Raw genomic sequence first — 20,949 nt, 5'->3', positions numbered from 1 at the left:
TCTGTAACTCATCCACCCAAATTCAGGACTTTAAAAAGGCCACTGTGTTAGTCCACTTTCAAAAGGCCACATTGGCCCCTGCCACATGGGGGGAAAAGTATGGCCAAAGTGTGGCTTTTTAAAGCCGCACCAAAAGAAACATGCGGTGGCGGGATCACATAGATCCCCTGAGCCGCCGCGCAGTTCCTCCCCGGCATGATCAGATGCCGGGGGGGATGCTACTGAAGGGAGAGCGAGGCTGCCGAACTGCGCATGTGTGTGCGTGCGCAGTTCGGCCGGGAGCCTGGATTTCTCCGGACGACGGGCGCGGCGGCGATCCCACAGCCACGCTTGCTGCGGTGCTTCAGGTAAGTCCTCCTTTGTAGGAGGTTCTTTTTTGCAGCGGCTTTTCCGGGTTTGGGGACGGGTACGCGCCGCTTCCCAGATGTTGTGGTGAGATCGCGCCCGTTTGCTGCGCCCCTGATCTGTCCCTCTCCCGGGCCAAAATCTTCCATGTGACCGGGGCCTGTATTAGTTAGTGTTTTAGAGACAAACAACAAATAGAAGCTAATGGGAGGAAAAACTAGCTTTAATAAAGGCAGTGTCCAAAAGCTCCAACAATGATATTCAAGCTAATACAGCTTCAATAATATAATAAAGATTTATGTTCAAGAAGTTCTGCTACTACTTTTGCTTAGATTTCAAAAACCAAGGGGATGAAGTGATTGAGGTCTTCTGCTGAAGGTCACATAGAAATCTGTGGCAACTGAATAAGTTCTGAGAACACCACAGCTTTCAATTTCACACTAATCATGGGTATGTATCTCCCCTGGAGAAGTGATGCTTTGTTACTATATACCAAGTTCAGAAGAAACGATTTCTAATCTCTTGTGGATTAGAAATAACTATATTTTACTGAAGGGTATGTGTGAGATTTTACTTCACCCAGAGTGACTCCTGTGGCTGAGAAGCCTTGATACAAGCAGAATGCAGCAGTGAGTTGCCATTCAGAGAACTCATTCTTTTGTATTTAGGATATTATCTTAGGATATATTGTTCTAGCTCACTCATAACTTTGTTAGCAAATGTGTTTCAACTGATCCTATTACTGACAAAACCCTATTTTTCAAATTATTACAATTAAAACAGATTATGCACGCCACTTACATTTGTTTTCTTAAAAGAGACACCATCAAAAAAATCTTCTGATTTACTGGGTGTGGTGCAGAGGATATCCTTCACAAACCACTCTGAACCACAAGAGCATGCTTTGAATGATGTGAATCTTTATCATGATGATTTATCGTGCTACTACTGCAAAACAAGGGTGCCATTAGCGTAAGCAAGATCTGTGGCATGGGAGCTGTCTCCCAATGGGGAGATTCAACTCCACTGCGCTGAACATTCATCTGTGCAAAAATCAAGAGGGAGGACCGAACCATATTGGTACAACCCATACATCAGTGGCCTAGCTTACAAGGATGGCTAGAATCCATATAAGTAACTAAATGTTCTCCTGAGCCCCTAGTATCTGGGATAATTGGCAGGTCCCACAGCTGAGTTGTGTTCTGGCTTGGATTTTAGTGAATTTGCTGTGAGAAGGAAATACACTCAGAGAAGTCAAGCATATCTCCCTTCATGTCACTGCTGTCTGAACATGAGACTTAGATGGTGTTATTAAGAAGGGTCTTTGATGGGTCTCCAAGATCATAACAGGGCACATGGGAGGAGGCAGTCTAAAGGATGTTGGGCCTGTGATTACTCAATAGATTGAAATATGTAACCTCCTTACTCTGAGGTCAACTCATAAGGTCAAAGTCTCTTATAACTCCCTTAAAATGCAACATGTTGCTTCAGTTACAAATCCCAAAGCTTCAAAGGCTATCAACAATAATCTTCCTAATTTCTCAGAAGAGAAAATAAAGCATATAAATAGATTATGTGGTCAAATGCTTTTGCAAACAATTAGCTTTCAAGGAGAACATTCACATTAACTTTTATAGTCCATATTCACATTTTGATTTTGTTCATCTGTGGAATTTCCCATTTCCTTCTAAAGCAAACTATGATATACTTTCTTGAAGCCTAATAATCGGACAATTAAAGGAAGTTTCTTGAAAGAGCTCTAGATTAAACGGCAATGGGGGGATTTTAAAACAGCAGCAGAAGCTTGCATTATAAACAGACAAGGTATTTCTGTTTTTGTTGTTGTTCAGTCACACAGTCGAGTCCGACTCTTTGCGACCCCCTGGGCCAGATCACGCCAGGCCTTCCTGTCTTCCGTCCTCCTCTGAAGTTGGCTCAATTTTATGTTCGTTGCATCTATGACACTGTCTAACCATCTCATCCTTTGCCGTCCCCGTCTTCTTTGACCTTCAATCTTTCCCAGCATCAGGGTCTTCTCCAGTGAGTGCTCCCTTCTCATTTGGTGGCCAAAGTATTTGAGCTTCAGTTTCATTATCTGGCCTTCCAGGGAACAGTCAGGGTTGATTACTTTTAGGATTCACTGATTTGATCTTCTTGCAGTCCAAGGGACTCTCAAGAGTCTTCTCCAGCACCATAGTTCAAAAGAATCTATTCTTCGGCGCTCAGCCTTCCTTAGTCCAACTCTCGCAGCCATACATGACTACTGGGAATACCATTGCTTTGACCATGCGGACGTTTGTTGGCAGGGTGATGTCTCTACTTTTTATCATGCTGTTTAGGTTCGCCATCGCTTTCCTCCCAAGGAGCAGGCATCTTTTAATTTCATGGCTGCTGTCACAGTCTGCGGTGATCTGGGATCCCAGGAACGTGAAGTCTGTCACTACTTCCACGACTTCCCCTTCTATTTGCCAAGGAGTGATGGGGCCGGATGCCATGATCTTAGTTTTTTTTATGTTGAGCTTCAAGCCCACTTTTGCACTCTTCTCTTTTATCCTGAGCAAGAGGCTCTTTAGGTCCTCTTCACTTTCTGGCATTAGAGTGGTATTGTCTGCATATCTGAGGTTGTTGATCTTTTCCCCAGCAATCTTAATTCCCGCTTGTGATTCATCCAGGCCAGCATTTTGCATGATACTCTGCGTATATATTAAATAAGCAAGGTGACAATATACATCCTTTTCGTACTCCTTTTCCTATGCGAAACCAATCAGTTGTTCCATATCCGGTTCTGTCGCTTCTTGACCCTTATACAGGTTTCTCAAGAGACATGGTATTTCTGTAGAAGTCAGCAAATAAAGTGTCATATTTTGAATTGATCAAGGGCTGAAGAATTGACAACACTAGCTCTTTCTATTAATTCCCTCCCCTCCTAAATCAGAACATCAGCACAGGGCTTTTTGTGGGGCTGTCCTTGAAGGTAACTGTGAAACATAAACTTGTGGAAAATACTGCAGCTAAGCTGGGCTAGGGTGAGTCCGTTACTACAACAACTCCATTTACTGCTAGTTTGTTTCTGGCAGTAAATCAAGGTACCGTTTTCAACCTTAAAAGCCCTTTACAACCTGGGAACCTTGAAGACCCACCCACCAATGTCGCTTGCCCCAGTGTGTTGAAAGTGCCCTCCTACCAGGAGGTGTGATCATCTTCCATGAGATCCGTGACATCCTCTGTGAATTCCCCTACCCTATGGAATGATCTGCCTAGGGAGGTGCTCAGGGCAGCCTCTCTAGTTCCCTTTTAAGAGCTGTGTATCTCAGCAAACTTTTCTTGGCTGAGTCCCAAGTGAGAGTGCATTTTTTTAATATGAGCTTGTTTCTGGCGGTAAGAACAATGTGATATGCTATGGACCATTTTGATTAGTTGATTTAATTTTATTGTTTTTCTGTACATTGTAATCTTGTTTGTAAACTGTTTCAAATCTTGAAAGAAACCAGCTATTTTTTTTAAAAAATTATAATACCTGTCTCTTCCACAGCAACACCGGTCAGGGCAGAGGCATCTCCATGTCTGCCTCAATTGCTCACTCTGATCTGCCTGCCCCTTGGTTCACAATAGTGAGCAGCAGAGATGCACAAAGCGAGAGCTTTCTGTTGGCATGAAGGGGGTTAAAACAGTGTCTAAGGAGATGAGGGTCAAAGTGCATGAAAGGAACACTTGCCTGGGTCTGGGGGCCAGCTGGAAATCCCTGAGGCCAGAGTGAAACCCTGGGTCAGCAGTTGCATAGTGCTGGGACAGATAAATAGTTGTGAAAATAAAAGTCACTGTGGCTGGAGTGTCAGATTAGGATCTTGGACACGCTGTTCAAATCCAGACTCAGGCGTGATTTCTGTTTGGTGACCTTGATTCAGTCACTCAGTCGGCCTAGCCTACCTCATAGGGTTGTTGTGAAGATAAAATGGGGGGAAAGAACCCATGTACACTGCCCTGAGCTCCTTGGAGAAAGAACAAGATAAAAATTGTGACAGGTAAATAAAATAAAGTTAAGCGAGATTTTGGGATAACAAGTATTATCGGTGAAAGCTTGAAACCCACTCCACCCCCATTTTCTCTTTCAAACACAGAAACTGATCAACATATGCACAACTCAGGATGTGATACACATTCACCATCCATCTCACCAGCCTCTTCCCATGGTTTTCCTAAAGAAGCCAACAATGCCAGCATAGCATTAACTATATCCACTAAATACAGATATTAAGAACTACGGCTGTGGAAATGTAAGAGGCATGAGGGCTCATTTTATCATATGTGGTGGACTTGTGAGAAAGCTGTAGACTTTTGGACAAAAGTCCACAATGAAATGCAAAAAATACTGAAATGTTCTTTTAAAAAAGCACCGGAAATTCTGCTTTTGGGACTTAAAATGGAAGAAGTCAATACGACTAAAAAGACTTTACTCTGGTACCTGATAGTGACAGCGAGAATGATTTATGCTCAGTTTTGGAAGACAGAAAAGGTACCAGAGGTTGAAGAATGGATACAAAAAGTTCTGTTCATGGCACAAATGGATAAGATTACAAAAAAACTGAATAACAAAGAAGACGATGAGTTTTTTGGAGAATGGAATGATTTTAAAATTTATCTGGAAAAGAACTGGGATGTGAAACAAAACTTAATATGTTTAGATCAATATTAAGTCAAAAGATGTTATCTTTAGATTGTAATGACGAAAAACTGATATTGTTGATGATATGAAGTAATTTGGAGCAGGGGTGGAAGCATTGTGGGAAGCCATTGGAGGGAGGGGAGGAACTGGGAATGGGGTAGACAATTGATAGAATGAAATGTTTTACATGTTGTATTCCTGAGAAAATAAAAAATTTGTTTACCAAAAAAAAAAAGAACTACGGCTGTGGTCAGATGGCAGGCTTGGCGCAGTCTGGCCGTGCCTCTAATTTCTCCGGAACAAATAGAGATTTTTGACCACATACACCACCCTAATCCTGCCTCATCCCATAGTCGACTAATCAGACTACTGTTGCATGGTCACCACAGAGTGGGTGGGTGGGCAGCTTCTTTTTTAAGTCTACTTTGAGCATGTGCAGAACCACTTATTCGCCAGGGGCAAATATGTGGTTATGAGCATACAGCTAACTGTGAAAAAAAATGGCAGTCAGGGAGCAGAAGCCACAGACCTCCCAAACAGCTTGAGCGTGCAATGGAGAGAGCAGATGGCCGGAAATGCATGGTGAGAACAATTCAATCCGTAAACACCAGACTTTCTTCTGTGTCAGGAAAGTCGGGAGTGAGGATGGGGACCGACAACTGGGGAACGGAAGACAGATGTTGCTGTCTGGACACACATGTTAAATTTGATAGGGAGAAGGGACAACATCAGATCAGAAAGCCTGTCTGATCACACCCTACAGTGGGTAAAGTTTTGAGCTACAAAGTCTCCTGTTCAAACCCCAGCAACTCACTAAGGACCAAACCACATGAAAAACTAAAAATCTCATTATAGAAGGCTGAAGAGTAAATGTGGGGGAGACCGATTTGGATTGAAATGACAGCATTCAGTAGAGGGATTAACTGCACCCCTGGAGATTCTATTTACTTGAACACAGAAAGCACACTTCCCCCCATCACATAGCACATCCAGGAGGCCAGTTTACATTGGGAAAAAGAGAGCATGGGGAAAGGTTTAAAAAACCAAAACCATCCTCACCCACTGCTGAGGGTGTGACCCAAATTGGGCTCCTCTGCAAGCTTTAGAAGAGAAAGACTAGAAATCTTTCCATAATCTCCCATGCCTTGTCTAATTCCACCCTAAATTATTTTAGAAAAACTATTGTCTCCAAAGGCTTAACCCCCAACCCATCTGCAAGATGGGCATAACTACATTTACCTAGAGGAACATCAGGTAACTGAACAAGCAGTCAGCTGACCAACCGGAGCATTGTAAGTCATATTATGTTGGCCGACCGAGGCAACAAATGGGTAAGCTTTTGCCATTAGTTGGCAGAGCCGGGCAAGAAATATAACATAAGGAATTCCCATATGAAATCAGTTTGGGAACAGAAGTAAGTTATAGTCCTGACTGGAAAGCTTAAGCTTCCTGTCAGAGGGTAAGATGATGAGGACAGTGCTGTTATCTGGGCTCCCATTCAGAAAGCTATTTATTACACTATTGCCAAGGAAGGAAGGAAGGCTTATAAGCAAAGTTATTTGGGCAATATTGTAAGGGCTACTCAGGTAACATGCTTTGAATAGTTTTAAAGTTCTATATTAAATATTATTATTATTAAATTTAATGGAGCTTTTGCCACAATTTGGTGAAAATTCTTGAACAGTTTTGACACACGATCCTAACAAACAAATTGACTGCACAACAGGTTTGTACCAATACTTAGCCAGCCTTAACAATTTGCACTGCAGATGGACAGTACTCTGCACTATTGCCTATACTCTACAGCAGCAGGTTATTTTCATATTGTACCACTCCTGACTAAAGAGTTACAGGGTACCTGCAGAAGTCCTGTTCTGGTTTCCCAGTCTGGAGCTGGGAAGAGGTAAAGGATAATGAACACACCCTTGAACACACATGGAGCTACCTTATATTGAATCAGACCCTTGGTCCATCAAGATCAGTACTGTCTATTCAGACTGGCAGCGAGTATCCAGGGTTTCAGGCAGAGGTCTTTCACATCACCTACTGCCTGATCTTTTTAACTGGAGACACCAGGGATTGAACCTGGGATCTTCTGCATGCCAAGCAGATGCTCTACCACTGAAGCACTTCCCCTTCCTTAGTAATAAACTGTACAACCGACCCAGAAAACAAGTCCTGAGCTGTACTTATGCAGTGGGCATCAATGTAAGTAGAAGCATTTTTCCTCCTCACAATACAAGGATGACTGTGTTGGATTAGACAAGCTTTAACACTGATCAGTTACATCTTGAGAAAGGTCAGAAGTAGGAATGATAAGAGTATTGTTGTTCACAGTGTTCCCTCTAAGCTGTGGAGTCTTGTGAGCAAAAATTCTACTTTGTGAGCTACTGGAATTAAAGTTGTGAGTGAGCGATTTGGCTACTGCATAAATTAGTTTGCTCTGGAGCCATCCTTCCTGAGCTAAGACAAAAATGTGTGAGCTGGAGGCTAAAAAACTATGAGCTAGCTCACATTAACTCAGCTTAGAGGGAACTCTGGTTCATATGGTGTTCATATCCAGCAACTGGTAAACCAATGCAAGCTGTCTCCAAATATTCCAAATCTAAGAACTAGTCTAAACAATACATTTATTGTGAGGAGGTTTTTATTTTCCTGTGGCAAACTTGTTTGGCATGTTGGGTTGGTAGCTTGCCGCTTCAGGAATCCACCTCAAGAACTTTGTGATGATTTTACACAGTATTTTTAGTCTATGGCATTCTGAACTTTATGTTCACAGGGAACAAGGCTTTTGGTATCTTCTCCCATAGAGTTCTGATTACAGACCATTTGAGAGAATGGAAATGATCTAGCCATCTGTGTCTATGGTTCTCCTTCTAAAATATGGTCTTTTACAACCGCCTTTAAAAAACATAAGCAATGATTTATGCAATAAGGAGTCTTTGGACTTTCTGCCACACAATTCTCATTAGTGTTCACAACAAACAACATAAATGAGCAAGTACTCATGCCAGACATCACCTCTAAACTGGGAATGTGGTAAGTTTTACCATTTAGACCTTGCCTCAGTTGTCATGGTTGATAGACACTAGTAGATCTAACCTCCCTGAATTTGTCTAATCATTTTAAAGCCATCTAAGCTAGCAACTATAACCAGTTCCATTTTAAACAATGGTTAGTCATCATGTTGTAAAGTTCAGATGTGCTGAAACAGCAGAGTGGAAGCTCAAAAGCAGAGGTTCACATATTTGACTCAAAGGAGTTAAAAGATGACTGTGGTATTTTATTCACTACTTGAAACCATACTACAGATCATCAGGCCAACTCCTGAAGAATGGATTTGAACAGTTTCCACTGCATATTTATAAGCCTAGTGTCACCCTCATACAGAAGCATGACTTCTTTAAACAAAATAAAAACCGTAATTAGGATTGGTGAAAAGCAGCATGGAAAAGTAAAAGTGGACTTCTCGTGAATTTCCATTCTGTCCTAAGCAGTTACAAATAGATTAACTCCCCTGGCCAGATGTAATGCTATGCCGTCCGCCATTTTATTTGGCAGATTTAACAAGGTTTCTCATCTCGCCAGATACTGCCCTTGCAGATCGAAATGTGTGGAATCTATCACTCGTTCTCCTGCACTGCAATTTGTATATGGACCTAAGGATCACATACTTACACTCTCTTTTAACCAGCATGGGTGCTTGCTCTGATGCACTTAAGGTGAATAGACTTTTAAGAGATCTCAGTCCGGACATCACAGAGAAGGTGGCTAAGTTTCTCTGCTTGGCTTTAAAGCTGCGCCAAAGGTTCTTCTAGAATTGTATATATGAGTTTTAACTGGTTTTAAAATGTATAAATGGTACTGATAATTTATGCCAATACAGGCTGACTTGACTTGACTTGAAATAGATTAACTCTTAACCTATACCTGCTAGGGCTCAAAATCTTCTACTATCAGGAGGTCAGTAGTAGCCCCACTTCTCAAATGAACACATGACTTTAGCCTCTTGAAATACATGGGATTCTTCAGTAATAGCTAACTTGCTACTAAAGGCAGCCACATGATTAGAAACCAGTGCACAGAGGAAAAAAAGAACTGTAAGTAGTGAATGAGATGCATTCCTAGGAGGGCATGAAATAACTACACAGCTGGCAAGGAATGCTGATGAACAGCCCTAGGGAACTGTAAGAGTCTGTTACAGGCGAATTCTGGTCTGTTCACTAAGCATTAGGAGGGGCAGGCTGGCTTTCCATTACTAGGACAGAATGGAAATTCACAGCAAATCCAATTCTCCTTTTGGTTCAGTGAGAAAACATATCAGGAATAGGATATGAATCATCCTGGGAAGGTTAGAAAATCTTCTGCTTGTCTGCCACATTTGGTTAAAAAACTAGTTGGAGCATTTTTCTGTGAAAGGGTGCTTTGATATTATTTTGTCAGTTCAGTAGATTCCCCAATGTACCTATGGGGAAAGAGTGAGTTGCCCACATCAACAACTTTGAGGGAGGCACTGGCATAGAAATCAGCAGAAATGGTACATCGAACTGACAAACTTGTTTGCAATGCTTAAAAACAATCACAGACCAAGATGGCATACCTAGAACCTCATACAGCATGATTGTGCCTCTGACCACTTTCCCATGACCTAAGAGAAGTAACCTGGCCCATTACTGTAAATCCCTGAAATCTTACTAGTTCTATGGGATTTGCATCTGGAACAGAAGCAGATAATAAATTGTCAATATACTCTGGGATGGGACCAGTGAACCCATGATCCTTGTTGACCAAAGAACCATGATAATTCAGGGACACTACTGTCCTGTGTATAATGTTCCTGCCTGGGGATTTTGAACTGGTGAACAAGTAGATATGCATACATCCCTCAAACCTGACGTTTAGAGGACTCCAAACTGTAGGGCCTAGAACAGTCATGTGCCTAGCAGTTGCCTGCTCATCTGTGACAGATTAGAACTAGGCAGTGAAACATAGCTAAAAGGTTATTTATTTAATTAAGAGGACATCTGTATCTGGTTCTGGAATTGCAAAGGAGTCCTTTTCAGCTTTCTTATTTAATCTTCCATTTTAGAACAAACCGATAATACTAATCACTCGGCATTTCCTAACGGATTACCATAAGTTAGCTGTGACTTGACAGTGCTTTCCAACACCCAACACAATTCTCATACTGCAGAAAACTGATCAGCAACTAAGACACAGGATAGTTTACCTAAGATCATCTAATGAGTTTGTAGCTAAAGAAAGATTTCAAACAAGGACTTCCCTGCTTTATTACAATGCTCCAGAAGGTCTCACATGAGGACTGTCACTGAAAGCAGCAATGCTAATTAAAAGGCTGCCCCATAAACCTCAGGCCAGTGTCACAAGTCGAGTGGGATGATTAAGCAATAGCTGAATGTCAACTGAAAGTTTAGTGGTTAACCATGCAAGCAAATTATTTATCTTTTTCTCCCCACTCATGGGCCACTGCATTTAAACCTCCACATTTATTAGCATTTGCATATCACTTCAAAAACACATGGCTGGAGGTCTGAAAATTCCGCTTTGCTCAAGACAGAAAAGTAGCGATTCATAGGATTCAGAAGGAGCTGATGGCATGAGATAACAGGACTCTCGGGCCAGAGATGCTCTTTTAATTGGAAAGGAATTGAGAAGATGTTAATTTGAATAAAATAGTTAAGGGGGCAATAAACTACGCTCAGCATTCCAAGGGGAGCTGATCCTATAATCAGCACACACAAAAATATTTAGTGCATTAAACTGAAAGACATCTAATTTTAATTGCTGGTTTTAGGTACAAATTAAAGCCCAGCTAAATTGTACATGAAAAAGAAAGCAGATGAGAAAAAACAGCAAGTTTTGAGAGAGAGTTGGTTCAATTTATGAACTCCCTTAAAGAGATGTTTTGAATATTAATCCGTTTCAGTTCCAGTTCCTCACTGAGCCAAACACATCCCATTCCCCCCCACCCCTCAGCTGCTACCACTGAATTGCTGTACAGATAACACAGCTACCACCACAAGCCCTCTTTTGCCCCCAGAAGGATCCCCTTTGAATAACTGTCAGAAAGTCACGAAGGACCTCCAACCAGACTCACAAATCCACTTAAAATTGGAGTACTTTGATTTGGATACCCTTAAATACAACTACTTCTGTTCAGCTGTCTTGTATCTTTGGCATTCCTCTACATAGTACCTTTGGAGAAACCCCCCCTCCCCAACATGCACAAGCAGTGCAGTTCTTAACAGGAGAAGGGGAATGGATTATTGACAATGCTCAAACAACCTTCTTGCCCTGGCAAGTTCGTCTCCTGCTCAGCCCCGTAGCTAGGGAATTCTTTGAGAGGGGGCCTCGGGGGGTCCACCAGCTAATAAAATGAAAGTACAGTGCAGTTGGTAAGTTGGAGCACTTTGGGGTCAGCCCAGGAGGGAGGGGGCCCAGAAGAAACACTAGGAGGCCAGGCTCCGTGGGCCCCGTGTTAGCTACGGGCCAGCTCCTGCTACTTCTGCATGTACAGTTCAAGTACACAAACAGCAGTGTGGGCATTGCTTAAGAGTGTCCCACTGGAGACATTTTTGAGCTCCTCTGGCAGTGGATGGCTCTAACTTAATACAGGGCATGAGGCAGCCCAAACCAGCAGATGCACATGTGGAAAAGGACAAGAGCCTACTTTGGAACCAATCCTATTCCCTGTGGATCTACCTTAAAAAAGAAGGTTCATTTAAACATCCAATAGGGAAATAAAGGCAATGCTTCCCAAGATCACTGTGGGATGTGATGAAAATTTGAAGGGCAATATGATCCACTGATACTCTTCAGATTAGAAGTGAGTGGCAACAGGTTTTGGGGAGAAAGGCTGGCACAAATTACTTTATGCGATGTGCTACACCAGTAGCAACTCAATATGCATTTTTGAAATTGTACAGTGTTTCACAGCTCATCCTGCTAACCAAGAACTACCAAAGTCATCCCACCTTTCTCATACAGCTCCTCCATGGCTGTCCAGGTTTCTGCTCTGACTTCTCGATTGCTTTTGCCAGGGATGTGAGCATCAGGCCAATGCACCAAAAAAAGATCTAAAAGGGGGAAAAAATCCAATTTTTCAAAAACTAATGAACAACCCTGAATTTGTATAGAGCATATACAACACAACTGAAAAGATCCTAACACACAAGGAAACCAGCTTGCTATATTACAAGCGACACAGCCTCAGCCACTGGACGAAAGAGACTGATGATATGCCAATTTCAATTTTAGACGAAAGAGAGAGACTGATGATATGCCAATTTCAATTTTTACAAAATTCCAGCTCTATAGATCCTTATGCAGAAGCCTAAATATCCAGGTAAGTACCATTTTCGAGATACTCACAGAAGCAGCTGTTCTGCAGATATTCATGTACAAAAGAGCTCTGTATGCTGAAACCAGCTCCAAGGAGAATGGCCTAGCAACCATGAGAACTGCAAGACCTCTGGCCTGCTTCGATACGCAGGACTCTTATCTTCCCTTGTGTCATTGCCTCTATGATTTTGCAAAGAAGCAGCATCTTGAGTCTCATTTGGTTTTAAGGAAGGTTTAGGGTTGCCAACCTCCAGGTGGGACCTGAGGATCTCCCGCTTTTACAACTGATCTCCAGCTGACCGAGATCAGCTCCCCTGGAGATAATGGCTGCTCTGAAGGTGGACTCTATGGCATTGTACCATGCCAAGGCCCCTCCCCTCCCCAAACCCCGCCCTTTCCTGGCTCCACCTCCAAAGTCTCCAGGTATTTTCCAATCCAGACCTGGCAACCCTAGGAAGGTTATGTTTCACCTGCAACCATAAACGGTTTCTTTCACTACATATATTTAAGCTGAACCAACAAGTGAATGTAATGGAAGTTAGGGAAAGTATACTGGCGATAAACATCAGATGGGCCATTAGCCTGTTTAATTCACCACAGCAGAAGAGAGGGAATGTTAACTGCCATGTTTGGTGAGGTTACTTATAAATCCTTTCAAATCCATGGCACGCTAGGTTATGCAGTATTTATACAGGCCTACTAAATGTGCGATTTACCAAGATGAACGCGGCACTCCAGATACAGATCATAGTTTGTTTAGAGCATTTTTTGTTTTGTTTTGCCAGGCACATAGCAAAAACAGAAGGCTTACGAAGATCCAGGCAGGCTGCCATAGGCAACTGCTGCTGTGCTGCGTTTGCATTTGTCGGTCACAGGTTGTACAGGGCTACTAGACAACACCAGCAAGGGATCCAAGAGGGACTCATCTGTGGACGCTGGACCACCAAGGCCCAAGCATAATTCCTCTGCACCTGACACACACTTGGAACGGGGGGAGGGGCACACACACACTCCCGATCATGTATGTTCAATTCCATGAGTCACAAAAGAAAATTATCTGGTTTATTTCTAAAATGACATGAACAGAGCATATCACGGTAGTTGGTTTTCAGCCTGGTCCAGTTAAAGGGGTATCCATTTCCCTTGGATTCTAGGATTAACCAGTGTCAGAAGTGGATAAGAGGTTTTACAATCACTGCAACTATATTCTCAAGAGCAGCTGTTTATTATAATGGCAACCGTTCACTTATATGTGAAAATAATTAAAAGTAGTGTGCTTGGGGACAACATTTGGGTGAGAGCTAAAGTTGCTTCTCAACCTCAGTGACCCTAACTACTTATAGTCTAGTTACTGAGAATGAAGCCTGTTTCTATCTATCTGCATATCCTCATCTAGTGATTGATTTCTAGGTCACTCCAGAGCGCAGCTGACAACCAAAGCCACCTACAGAATCTATGACATAGCCAGGATTTGAACACAGATCTCAGAGGTCCTACTCTTATATCCCATCCACTTTACCATACTGATTAAAAAATGCAGATAACTCAATTTAGCTGACAAGTCTGGTTAACAGACAAATATTTCATTTGCCATGGCTACAATGGTAAATATCCAGTGGATCCATCATACCTGTATTGACAACCAAGCACAAAAAGGGTTCAGTTAAAGGAGGGGACAGAATTTAGGACTACAGCTGACACAGCAACATTCAAAACATGCAATGACTCATGAAATGCTTACTCATCATTTGGAATAGCTAAATTTGCAGCCTCAGGCAACAATGCTAAAAATGAATTGTTTAGAAGGGGGAAGAGAAGTTATGCCCTTTGCATTTTATCCGGACTGGATTATGAAATATGTGCACATTATGTCAAATGCAAAGGGTGTGCATACATGGAAACTTAATCTATTTAAAGTGGAAGGCAATGATCCCAGATCGGATCTGGCTCATGTTTATTTTTAAGAGGCACAAAGCCACGCACACTCAGGCAAGTGCTTTTCAAGTTTGCCAGCTATGCATATATTTTTATTTAGATATTTATACCCTACTTTTGTGTCCTGTCAGGACCCTAAAGTGATTTGCAACATCATTCGTCCCTCTTCCCTCTTAGCCTAGCAACCACCTTGTGAGAAGGTTAGGCTGAGAGAGAGCGTGACTGGCCCAAGGTCACGCAGTGAGCGTCCATGGCAGAGCGGGGTTTAACACTTGGGGATCCCAGTTCCTAGTCTGGCACTCTAACCACAACTCCACTTGGATATTAAAAATAAAACAAAAACCTGCCCAGACATCACTAAACAAAACAATAATACCACTTTATAGTCTGAATAAATTTTTAAAAGCATCCTGCTGCTGGTTTTACATGCAGCTTTTATTGCCACTTAAGGTTCATTATATTGCATTTATTATCGATCATTTTAATTGTAAGCTGTCTGGCAGACTGAAATGTTATGATGTACTAACATATATAGTCATATACTAATATGGTCTTATGCATGCTTAAGAATGGATCCCAATAAATTCAGTGGTGCTTATGTCATAGTATATGCTTATGGTTAGACCTCAAGTTCCTCTGATGCTGGTGGAGGAGTTAATTAAGCATGTGTTTAACTCTCCTAGGAAATTAAAACTACTGTAGCTTCCACCCACGTGAGAGTGAAAACATTCTTTGGATCGCCAAAAAGGAAACCAATACAATTCAATACGTATCTATTCAATCTGACACAGCAAGTTGATAAATGTGAATCTAGTCAATCTGACACAGCAAGTTGATAAATGTCTCATTTTCAGTGGCTGGAACTGTCAAAGTCTTGAAGAAAAAGCTCCTCGTCGTTCAAAAAGGTAATGCTTACTTTACATAGTTGACGGCAGTTAGCATGATTCTAAGATAAACTAATGTTCGTGACTTTGTTGGAATTCAACACAAAGTGTAAACTGCTAACAAGAACCAGAAAGCGAGCTGCTAACAAGGACCAGAAAGCGAGCCGAAACACAAATGGGGGAATTTATACATTCTGCAATCCCCAAAGCATACCAAGCAAAAAATGCTAGTTTCAGTGCAGAGTCTAAATTGCAAGGAATGCAACCCCCAAAGCCCAATCAAGAGAATACTTCTGCCATTTTATATTGATTTAATATGAATGTCACAGTTTAAGTCAAAAGAGAAAAAAATGAAAACCGTTGTATACCAAAAAGAAATGCAAGACATGGAATGTGTTTATTAAAATACCATCCCACAACAGACAATACATTTCTTATGGCTCTGTAATTTGGTGTGATTTTGATACAAATTTGCAGATTAGTTCTGCAAGATAATCATTTGCCCACATACTTTTGGAAATACTTTAAGACAAAATTAGGAAATAAGAAATTCTGTGCAGATTAACACAGCTACATATTACACAGAGAATTTAACAGCTTGATGTATCCTGTCATTTAGGAGCAGGGATTTGGAAATAATCCCTGTGCAAATCCTCTTTGAAATGAATAGGATTCTATGCAAGATTACAATTTGCAGAGACTATCTGCAACAGTGAATATTAATTTTAGAACGGAGCTACTCTTTAGTAGATTGTACCTGTTGGTTAACAGAGAAATAAAAGACGATTTTAGGATTTTACAGTTCAAAAGACTTGACATTTGCAATCTGACAAAAAATGTAAAACCTGAAGAGGAGGGAGGTGAATGTTGCAGATTCTATTTTTTTCTGAATTATCATTAACACATGTTTTCAGTTCTTAACCTTTTTTCTTCTAAATGCAAAAATCGATTTACTTGCCTACAGGTGGTTCACACAGGATCTAAGTATATATACACAGGGCAGGGTTCAAATAACATTAAAGGTTATTGTCATGGCTGGTCGCGGGAAGGCAAGCTTGCAGTAGTGCCTGGAGTGAGTGATTCGACAATAGCAAACACAACAGGGCAGCCTGGGAGATGCTCAGTTTTCTCTGACTTAAGAGTCAGTCCAGAAGTTAAAGTTAGTAAGAGGTGGTGGAAACCAGGGGTTCCTTCACCCCGATCCCCTGTTGAGATAGTTGGAAGTGAAGGACTGAGCAGAGCAACGTCTCTTTGTACAAAGCACACCAGGAATTCAGAGGGGGCAGCAGAACTAGCAGATACAAACAGATCAGATTCCTCTGTATCTTTCCTCCTAGTTTACCCAGACTGCTACTCTCAGGGTCTTCCTTCCTTCCTTCCGACCCTCCTCCTTTTCCTGCTTCTTTATCTAACCTCCATGAAGGCACGATTTGTTCTCTCTCCATCCTAGCTTAGAGAGAGTGCTACAATATCTATTCTTCCTTTTCAAGCATAGTATGGAGTTCCTTAAGAATAAAGGACATCCATGTCCTTCTTAAAGTAACAAGCCATGAGTAGATTTCAATCCTAATGGAGAGCCAGTTTGGTGTAGTGGTTAAGAGTGGCAGACTCTTATATGGAGAACCGGGTTTGATTCCCTACTCCTCCACATGCAGCTGCTGGTGTGGCCTTGGGTCAGTCATAAGTTTTTTCACAGCTGTTCTCTCAAGGGCAGTTCTCGAAAGAGCTCTCTCAGCCCCACCTATCACACAGGGTGTCTGTTGTGGGGAGGGGAAGGGAAAAGTGATCATAAGCTGCTCTGTGACTCCTTCAGGTAGTGAAAAGCAGGGTATAAAGACAACTCTTCTTCTTCTAAGGCTGCCTCCCCCACCAGCTGAGCGCAACCCAGTTCTAAGCTAAGAGGGGGAGGTTGTTACAGAGCCACCCCATTGCTAAGGCACAGTGGTGGTGCCGAGGCCTGCTCTGGCCTCTGTTAGCAGTTTTCTTTTCAAGCTATCATTTGGGGGCAGAGAATAAGGCTTGATCTATGCATGCAGCATAGCCAACCTAGCAGTTCGAAAGCGAGAAATTGCAAGTAGATAAATAGGTACCACTTCGGTGGGAAGGTAACAGCGTTCCGTGCGCCTTGGTGTTTAGTCATGCCGGCCACATGACCACGGAGACGTATTCGGACAGCGCTGGCTCTTCGGCTTTGAAACAGAGATGGGCACCGCAACCCTAGAGTCGGACTTGACTGGCTTTCAAGCAAGGGAACCTTTACCTTTACCTTTTATGCATGCAGCAAAATAAGGGGATGAAGTTCTGAAGTGGTAGAATGGACAGTGCCTCTTTAGAGAGGCAGAGGGGTCACATTTTGGTGCTCCCGTGGGGTTTTTTTTAAACTCTTTGTGAAGTATAGGCAGGGCTGGAACCTCTTGCTCTGACACATTCTGCATTGGTGGGGCAATTTTCCACACAGGAGAGCAGGTTTTTTAAAGGTATCCCTTGTTTGCAGACTGAAGCAGTACAGTCCATTCTGTCACCTCAGGATTTTGTCATCTAGGCCTAAGAGGCTTTGGTAACATTGCTGCGAGAATCCCCAGTTCCTATCAAATTTGCACCTTTTGTGTCTAAAGGGGGAAATGTGTATGAATTCGAGGCCTGCATCCTATTACATGCTCAAGTAAAGAAAGTCACTGGTGCTACGCTGCTGTAAATCTGCCCAGACTCAACTGTCAGGCTGCTTGCAAAAAGAAAAGATATCAAGACACATCCTTACAGGGTTCTCTTTGGTTGCTGCTCTAAGAGCACTTCTGCCAACAAAAGAGGAGAATATCTATTGAGCACATACTTTTGGAGCAGCAAACACAAAGAAAAATCATCACTGAAGTGATTAAGTTCCCCAAATGAATTGTGGCATTCAAAAGGTACTATCCAAAGAAAATGAAATTATTTCCTGAAATTGAACCAAGATTTCCTTCATCAACATTCAGCACCAGGCTTAGGACAAGAAGCAGAATGAAAATGGAGAGGTTTTATTCTCACAACAGCATTTTTATCCTCACGTTGTTGTGAGGATACAAAGGAGGAGAGGAGGAGGCTGTTTCAGTCCCCACTGTGGGAAAAAGCAGGGAATAAATTGTGGGGAGGGGAAGGGAAAGGTGATCATAAGCTGCTGCTCTGTGACTCCTTCAGGTAGTGAAAAGCAGGGTATAAAAACAACTCTTCTTCTTCTAAGGCTGCCTCCCCCACCTGCTGAGCACAACCCAGCTCTAAGCTAGAAGGGGAGGTTGTTACAGAGCCACCCCCTACCTAAGGCACAGTGGTGGTGCCGAGGGGGGAAATGTGTATGAATTCGAGGCCTGCTTCAGTATCCTATTACTTGCTCAAGTAAAGAAAGTCACTGGTGCTACGCTGCTGTAAATCTGCCCAGACTCAACTGGCAGGATGCTTGCAAAAAGAAAAGATATCAAGACACATCCTTGACAGGGTTCTCTTTGGTTGCTGCTCTAAGAGCACTTCTGCCAACAAAAGAGGAGAATATCTATTGCGCACATACTTTTGGAGCAGCAAACACAAAGAAAAATCATCACTGAAGTGATTAAGTTCCCCAAATGAATTGTGGCATTCAAAAGGTACTATCCAAAGAAAATGAAATTATTTCCTGAAATTGAACCAAGATTTCCTTCATCAACATTTAGCACCAGGCTTAGGACAAGAAGCAGAATGAAAATGGAGAGGTTTTATTCTCACAACAGCATTTTTATCCTCACGTTATTGTGAGGATACAAAGGAGGAAAGGAGGAGGCTGTTTCAGTACCCACTGTGGGAAAAAGCAGGGAATAAATGAATGAATTAAATAAATAACAAATATAGATTCAGGTGGGAGGCAGATAAAAGATAGGTTGGTGAATGGCTGAGAATGAGAGGAGGAGGCAGGGAAACGGGAGAGGATATGGGGTTGTGTGGGGAGGGGGATACAGGGGAAAGTGAGGTACTCCCCCAAGTCCTTGAGGGTTTCTCTGAGAGTTTTAATCCCCCAGAAAAAACAATAACGTTGTCTGCTCACGAGCAGATGCCCTTACAAGTGCAACCGACACAGCAGCTCCAGGGGTCCCTGCCACCACCAGTGTGGAGGCTCCCAGGGTCCAGCTGGTTGCTGGGAGCCCTACCACCAATGTGGTGGTTCTCAGGAGCCCTGCCTCCAACACGGCGGGGTCTCTGAGCAAGGGCAGCTTACTGTGAAAATGGAGAAAGGGTGTTTCACTCAAACAGATTTTACCTTCCCTTCTATAAACTTGAAAAAAGATGTGTCAACAACCCCATGCCCAGTAAGATTTTTTTTTTGCAGGTTTTTTTTAAAAAAACACACAACTTGGAGCTTTTAGCAGAAGAGGGCTGCTCATGATTTGTGCAGGGGCTGGGGGTGACATTGTGTGGAAACAACCAAAAGGCACACGACTTGAGGTGATGAAATGGAGAAACACCTCCATGTACAATCAGCCAATATTTGCTCCCAAGTTTTTACAGAAGACAATAGGAAGAATGCCATACCTAAGTATTCAATGCCAAGTCTCTTGCAGGATTCTAAGCAGGCTTGTTTTGTTTTCTCATAGCCATAGTCCATATGCCAGAGCTTGGTCGTTAGCCAGAGATCTTCTCGCTTGATACCACTGTCTTTGATAGCCTTGTGCAGGAGTGATTCACAACCATATCTCTTTGCAGTGTCAATATGACGAATACCACATTTTTGTAGTGCATACACCACAGCATCATGAGAGTAGCCTCCATAATGTGACGTTCCTTGAAAACACAGAAGGCAAAATTATTATTAGCATTTAGTAGGCTTTTAATGCATATGTTCTAAATGAAATAAATTAAACTGAACAATACTGTTTTTTATGGATGAGATCCTCAATTCTGTTATTTTGGGCATGCCTGGGCATTTACCTATTGAACTCAGAACCCTGGAAATTATAGTTTGTTGGCGGGGCCATGGCTCAGTAGCAGGGCATCTGCTTTGTATGCAGAACATTCCAGGTTCCATCTCTGGAATCTCCAGGTAAAAGGATCAGATCATAGAAACTTAGACCTGAGGCCTTGGAGAGTTGCTGTCAAGTCAGAGCACACAGTACTGATATGGGTAGACCAATAATCTGACTCAGGCAGCTTTATGTGTTAGAAGGATACTAGCGGTTCCTAACAGAATCACAGTACTAAGATTTCTTCAGGGATGGAAAAGCTAAGCTTACGTTTGTAGTACAGAATGTCTTTAATCAAAACAGACCTCAGCTCACTTACCCCTAATTAGAAAAAGGTGTTATGAAGGCATGGCTTCCCAAACTGAGGAGCCTCCTTTACCTGTTATACTGGCATCATAGTTGCTATCAAGAAGCAAGCATACAGGAAACAGTTTACATGAAAGGTTCCCGCATGGCTTTGGGGTTCTCTGGTGTGGTTCTTAATAGTGACCTAAACCACGTGGAAGCCATTCATGCCCTGGTGTGGTTCTTAATAGTGACCTAAACTACGTGGAAGCCATTCATGCCAGTGGTTTTCCATGCAAGCAGGCATATTGTTTGATTTCTTTTTTCTTTTTTTTAAATTTTTTATTGAAGTCTTAAAATTGCATACAAAGAACAAAAACAGGTAAATACAAGCTAGTATACCATCACCTCCCCTAGCTTTGTTGTTAGTAATGATTTCTAAGGGCCATTTGACTTCAGATTCCAGGATGCTTGGCTCAAGGTCCGTGATTACACCTTCGTGGTTGTCAAGGAC

The 20,949-nt window shown here is 42.3% G+C and overlaps 1 protein-coding gene across 1 annotated transcript in view; it reads right to left on the bottom strand.

Moving 5' to 3' along the window:
* The window catches only part of LOC107125942 (uncharacterized oxidoreductase ZK1290.5-like), a gene marked incomplete at its 5' end in the record, with an annotated part of 63,618 nt that extends 43,066 nt beyond the window's left edge, over window positions 1-20,552 (bottom strand). The window contains 3 exons of the mRNA XM_015429418.1: window positions 12,004-12,105; window positions 19,723-19,971; window positions 20,530-20,552. Of these exons, the coding sequence (XP_015284904.1) occupies window positions 12,004-12,105; window positions 19,723-19,971; window positions 20,530-20,552 (374 nt within the window). The remainder of the gene's footprint in view (window positions 1-12,003; window positions 12,106-19,722; window positions 19,972-20,529) is intronic.
* Between the last annotated feature and the right edge of the window lie 397 nt (window positions 20,553-20,949).

The sequence above is a fragment of the Gekko japonicus genome, unplaced genomic scaffold (genome assembly GCF_001447785.1).
Source record: "Gekko japonicus isolate JY-2015 unplaced genomic scaffold, Gekko_japonicus_V1.1 scaffold831, whole genome shotgun sequence".
NCBI classification, from domain to species: Eukaryota; Metazoa; Chordata; class Lepidosauria; order Squamata; family Gekkonidae; genus Gekko; species Gekko japonicus.
The sequence above is the reverse complement of the archived record's forward strand: the minus strand, read 5'-3'. Positions and strand labels throughout refer to the sequence as shown.